Here is a 5,749-nt window from a genome sequence, read left to right as displayed (position 1 = left end):
AGGAAATGGGTTATTGTGCTACTTCACCCACTTCTGCAATGTTAGATTCTACAAAACAAAGGAAGTGTTTGAACCACTATTTGGTTTTTCAATGTACACACAGTGATAAACGTGAGATCGTAAAATTCTTGTGAGCATTTTGTTCCTTTCAATTTAATGTACCTTCGGTAGCAACAGTTGTAGAAACTGCTATCTAACCTAAAGCATTAGAGGCCTTAATGGCTCTTGTATTTCACACTTCAGAAGAGAGCTTACGGAACAGTGATGTTGAAGGCCACTAAGCAGGAGAATTTCATCAGTTGCTTCATTTTCACTGAGAGAATTCAACCAATTCATTTAAACCTCTCAGGGGGCAGAGGAATGAGGAAAGCATGGGGTAAGAGAAAAACCATCAAGCTGTTTAATAGTTGTATGGCATTTTAAACTCTCAGATTAAGCAGCTAAGCGTCTTTCACAACACCCACCAAGGCAGGTCGCAGTGTACGCCCATGCAGCTTATAGCCAATCTTGGATACTAATGCAATAGTGCCAGGCTCCTTCCCTTCCATGGGAGCATGGAACAATGCTTCATGTTCATAGGGATCGAACTTGGCTCCGACAGGATCCAGTCTGAGCAGGCCATGTTTTTTAAACACCTTTTGAATCTGTAGTTCTGTCATAACAAGACCTTCATATAAGCTTTTCAAGTGAGGATTTTCATCCTTGATTTCTTCTTTTGGAACACTTTCTGTTGCCTTCTCCAGAATGTCTGCAACTTCTAGTAAGTCCTTACAGAAGCTCTGAATCCCTAAAAAGAAATAAAAGGGAATGGGATTAGTCCACTGAGGGAAGCAAGCATTAAAAAACAAACAAACAAACAAACCAACAAACCAAAACACAACCCCCAAACCTACAGCAATAATCTGTACTCTTTTACATTTTTAACAAGGTATATGATACTGTAAACATTTGGGGTAAAATGTCCTTTCCAATTTTACTTTATAATCCGGAAATATTACAGAGACCTTGAAATCCAGATCACCTCCTCTAGTTCTATGGAAGATCTAAAAAAAGAGCTAAAGCTATGCTGATGACCTGACATTAACAGTTAAAATTCTAACTGAAGTTACCAAAACTTTCAGATGGCTTAATGTAATTTCCTCATGTCTCTCATCCTGGGATTCACCTAAAGTTCAAAGCATTATGTTGCCCTATTCCTACCCTTTAATCTGATGTGCTAAAAATATTTACAGAAGAAAAACCATGTAGTCAGACTGATAAGGAGTCCAAGAGATGAACAGGGATTATTCCTTGAATGAAAAGAACTCACACCTCTCCCTCCCACTACGAACCACTTTTACAGAGACAGAAGTTGTGCCTTGTAAAGACCAAGCAATTCCTAAGCTAACGATAGTACGTATCCTGAAGCTGTTCTCTGGCTCACACTAAAAGAATCCCGACTAATCTCACTTAAGGCAAACTGTCTCTAGAAATAATGAAAAATCAAAATGATTCAGTAGCGTAACACATTTATATGTAGAGGTAAACCAATGACAAACTGCACTGCATTTTGGTAGCCTTTTTTTTTTTTCCTTCCCCACAGCCAGCCTTTTTAATTCTAGCTCACATTTTAGATGTTGTTTTTTCCCTTACCAAGAAGCAATATGCGCATTACCAGAGGACAAGTCCTTGGTTTAAACAAAAAAACACCTATGGAAGCACCTTGCGAAATCTATAGGGATCAGCTTGTTCTCAGGAAAGGGTCACTTTAACAACTGCACACCTCTGTAGAGACTCAAGCTCTTTACAGAACAGTAACTAACAGTGTCCAAGTAGTTCCAAAAATATGAACAAATGAATGAAGATTTTAAATTAAAACTAAAACTGTGGTTAGAGCTGAAGTGTCCCAAACATAGATTAACCAGTTGTCTAGTGATCTAGATCAAACCAAATAACCAAACCCTTCAGAAGGTGGTTTGGAGTGGGTTTTTTTGGTGTAACTTATCTCTGCAAATATCTGTGACTGCATCTCTGTGAATTTATGCAAGTCTCATTAATGAGTTTCTCTTCCTTCAACAGAAAAAGCAGTCATATACAAATGATAAAACTTACAATCATGCAAATTATCTATAATTTAGTTTTCAGGAGAAATTGTATTTTAATAGTTATTTCTATTGTAGCACCTCTGAGGTCAGACATGACTCAAAGTCCTTCTGCACTAAGTAGCGTATTAGTGAAACAATGCTTATTGAAAATCAACTTCAGGATGAAGCATTCAAACGTCCATGAAAAGGTACAAGAATAGTATCTAATTGAGAAATGCTTTTTCTTACAGTACAGGTTAACTGAAGACCCTGTATTCAGAACTTAAAACTTCTATATTCAGAATTAAACTATACAGCTGTGGATAGTGTGTGGCAAAAAAGGCCAACTCATTTTTCAAGCCAGAGTGACAGTCAAACACTAAGACGATAGAGCACTCTGCTGCAGTATTTGCATACAATTTCTGTTTTACAGATTTGTGTTTGAACTGTCAAAAAGCTAAATCAGATGTCAGTAGCCTGGCTCCTGAAGAAAGATGTGTTTCTAGTATGCTTCAAACTGAGGAACTGTTCAAACCTCTCTGCCTTAAATACATTTTTAACCAAGTAGTCAGAATCACTGGGAAAGACAACTTGTCAAAAACGTGAGCCAGTTAGCTCAATTTTCCAGGCTTTGTATTTCCTGGGTTTTAGGAGAACACACAAAAGGAGCCTCCACTGACCGTATAACTTTGCCTCTTCTACCAGTTTCTGGCTTCTTTGCCTCACGTTTTCTGCATCTGCCAAGGCACGCTTGTACTTGTCCTAAAGAAGAAAAACCAGTAACAGAAGTTATTTCATTCCTGGTGGTTGGGTAGTTGACAATAATTCAAAACAGCATATTCAGTTTAAAACAGCATTTTAAACAGTTACATTGCCTAAACCCACCATCTGAAGAGTAATCTGAAGACAACATGTGAATTATCACAGCATCCTTCCTACCAAGGCAGGTGTTTGCTTCACTTTACTGCAGCCAGAAGTGAGGGAAAGGAAATAAGATGGGTTTCCAGACTCTCAGTATTTGTCAACAGATTACCTGGAAGAAATTTTTAACTCTATGTATATATCAAGTTTTCATAATATCAAAGATTCCTGCTTTTTCTGATGTATGTTCACAGAAAGCCTTCATCCGTCATAAGGTATTCTGACACTATGGCAAACAAGATTCAACCCAGCCATGACTTTCAAACCATCTCTTCCCTCTCCATACATACCACAGAGGGTCCTCCAGTTTTTTCAGACTTCATGAACTATGAAGTCTAACTCCTCTGTTGTTCAGGTTAAGTTTTGGTCTATTCCTAGCAATATGGCCATCTAGCACAGATGTGCTAAGAAATTCAATAAACTTAGGCACTTGAGGTTGAGTGCTTCACCGCCTAACCCAGAACTCCATGTTGGCCTTCCACTCTGAATATGCCTGACCTTCACATGTTAGTGAAGAATCTCAAAACTGAATGAAAATAGTCAACAAGTTGACTGAAGAGCCACATTAGGTAGCCAATAGCAAATGCTGTCAACAGAGATGTTAAGTGACACCTCAGCTTTGTTCTTCAGTGCTTTGGGAAAGGCAACAGAAAGGAAACTCAATCCACTTATGATCCATAGGTGCTGCTTCTATAGAAGGTTTGAAGGGCTCTCCAAGAGAGGCTGGAAACCTCCAAAGTATGTAATAAGTACACTATTATATAAAAGCTAAGCATCATTAACCCTGACCTTTGAAAAGTCAGCAGCTGTTTTCAGAAAGCCTACCTACTCTTAGCACACACAAATACACACATCAAAGACACACTCAAACCCTTCCATGGGCTTCCAAAAATTATTTCTCCACTGAGCAAAACCTAAGTGAACTGAAGCCAGCAAAACTCAGTGACAAATGTTCAGGCTGGACAAGGTTCAATTCCATCCAGAAATCAGAAAGAAACTATCCAAAATCTTAATTTTGGACCAGGGATGCATCTCGGGTCTTGTAGTACATCTACTCTTAAGTTTAAAGAAATTATTGAATTGTAGGTTTTTATTCAACAACTAAGCCGTAGTCACACAACTGTATCCAGATTGTGCACCGACAACCTGTAATGAATGCTCTTAGGTATGCGGTTTGTAAGGTATGCAACCTGATGATCAAAAGACACTTACAGTGACTTCTTTTAGTTGTTCTTCCAGTTTGGCCTTTTCTTCAGTTAAAATTTTTTCAGCAGAGCTGGGTTCAACCTTCTGCTCATTTTGGCTCTGGCTCTGGTCCTCTTCCAAGTTCTGGCCAGTATTTTTCTGTTGTGTTGCTACACAAAGCAGTCGTGGAGAAGTCCTAAGGCAAAAACATGTGGACAATATTAATCAGTTGCTTACTTTGTAAGATATTAGCCTTTTCTGGACATACAGGACACGTTATTTGACACATCGATGTCTACAAAATTCTCACATTAAAGCACAAATTAATACAACAATTCTAGGTCTATGAAAACTGTTTGCAGAACGTTTCATCAGAAGTAACTGAACTTAGCCCATCTAAACGGTTGCAAAAGATAACTTTGCTGCAAGATTCCAACCTCTGGGCAGCAGCTTCTAAGTGTCCATTATATTCTGTTTAGAAAATTGCAGCACTTTTATGGGGAATATGAGCTTGTTCTCGGCACCGTACTCCATCAGGAAGCAAATACAGTTTACGTGATGCAATCACCTGCAACAGTCTCCCAGAAAACACACCAGCGAGAACAGTGGTTTGCCGCTGATTGCTAGCAAGCAACAGAAAAGCGCCTTCTGTGTTACTACTGTATCCATCGCAAATATCACGTCAAGAAGGGGCCAGTCTCCATGAAGACAACTATTTATCCCTTCCTAACGCTTCTTGGGCTGAACTAACCGAGCCACCTGAGCAAACCGGTTCGCGGACGAGGCGGGTGGATCGGTGCCGCAATGCCAAAAGGCCTCGGATCCCTGCAGACCACATCAGAACTTCAGGCCTGGAGGCCTTCGGGCTCAGGAGGGGGCCAGGAGGGCCCCGCCACGCCTGGCCGGGCCCCTCTCCCGGGGGAGGGTAAGGGAAGCCAGCAAAGGGCGGCGGGGGGGGTGGGGGTAGGGGGGTGTTTGGGGGGCCGGCACCAGCCCGCCCCGGCCGTAGGAAGGGGCTCCCCGGCGCAGAGCCCGAGGGCCGGGGCTCGGCAGGTGGAGCACCCTGGCGCGGCGGCGCTGGGCCCCGCTCTCCTCCTGGCCCGGCCCGGGCGGGCGGTGGCGAGGCGGCGAGTGCGGACCCGGCCGCGGACCCGTCCCGAGGCGCCCGATCCAGGCCGGGCGGCGCGGCGCGACCCTCACCTCAGGGAGAAGCTCAGCAGCGGGTACCGCGGGCGCACCGCGGCCCGCACGCACTGGGCCACCGCCGCCATAGCGCCTTCCTGCCCACCGACCGCCTCAGCCCGCCCCTCCGGGCCTCCGCGAGGCCGCCGCCAATCAGCGAGCGGGCAGGCTAAGAGTGACGCGGCCGACGACCGATCCGCAAGGCGGATGCACGCCTCGGGCCAAACAGGCGAGGCGGGGGGTGGAGCCTACAGCTCTTCCGGGAGCTCTCTCCTCGCCTCCCCCTCGTGGCGGAAGGTGACGCGCGGGTGGGCGTGGCCGCGGGCGAGGCGAGGGAGGGGGCGGTGCTCCGCCAGGGTGGGGGCCATTTTGTGTTGTGAGGGAGCGGGCGAGGCGGG

General features: G+C 44.3%; 1 protein-coding gene across 1 annotated transcript; it reads right to left on the bottom strand.

Annotated features, from left to right (window-relative positions):
• Positions 1–6: 6 nt before the first annotated feature.
• GRPEL1 (GrpE like 1, mitochondrial) lies at positions 7–5,510 on the bottom strand. The gene is made up of 4 exons (XM_075040802.1): positions 5,370–5,510; positions 4,197–4,365; positions 2,744–2,825; positions 7–787 (listed from the first exon to the last, which is right to left on the bottom strand). Exons 1-4 carry the CDS (start codon positions 5,438–5,440, stop codon positions 441–443), a joined length of 669 nt encoding a protein of 222 aa, XP_074896903.1. The 5' UTR covers positions 5,441–5,510; the 3' UTR covers positions 7–440.
• Between the last annotated feature and the right edge of the window lie 239 nt (positions 5,511–5,749).

The sequence above is a fragment of the Buteo buteo genome, chromosome 1 (assembly GCF_964188355.1).
Source record: "Buteo buteo chromosome 1, bButBut1.hap1.1, whole genome shotgun sequence".
Classification (NCBI taxonomy): Eukaryota; Metazoa; Chordata; class Aves; order Accipitriformes; family Accipitridae; genus Buteo; species Buteo buteo.
Note: the sequence above shows the minus strand (reverse complement) of the source record. Positions and strands in the feature narration are given on the sequence as shown.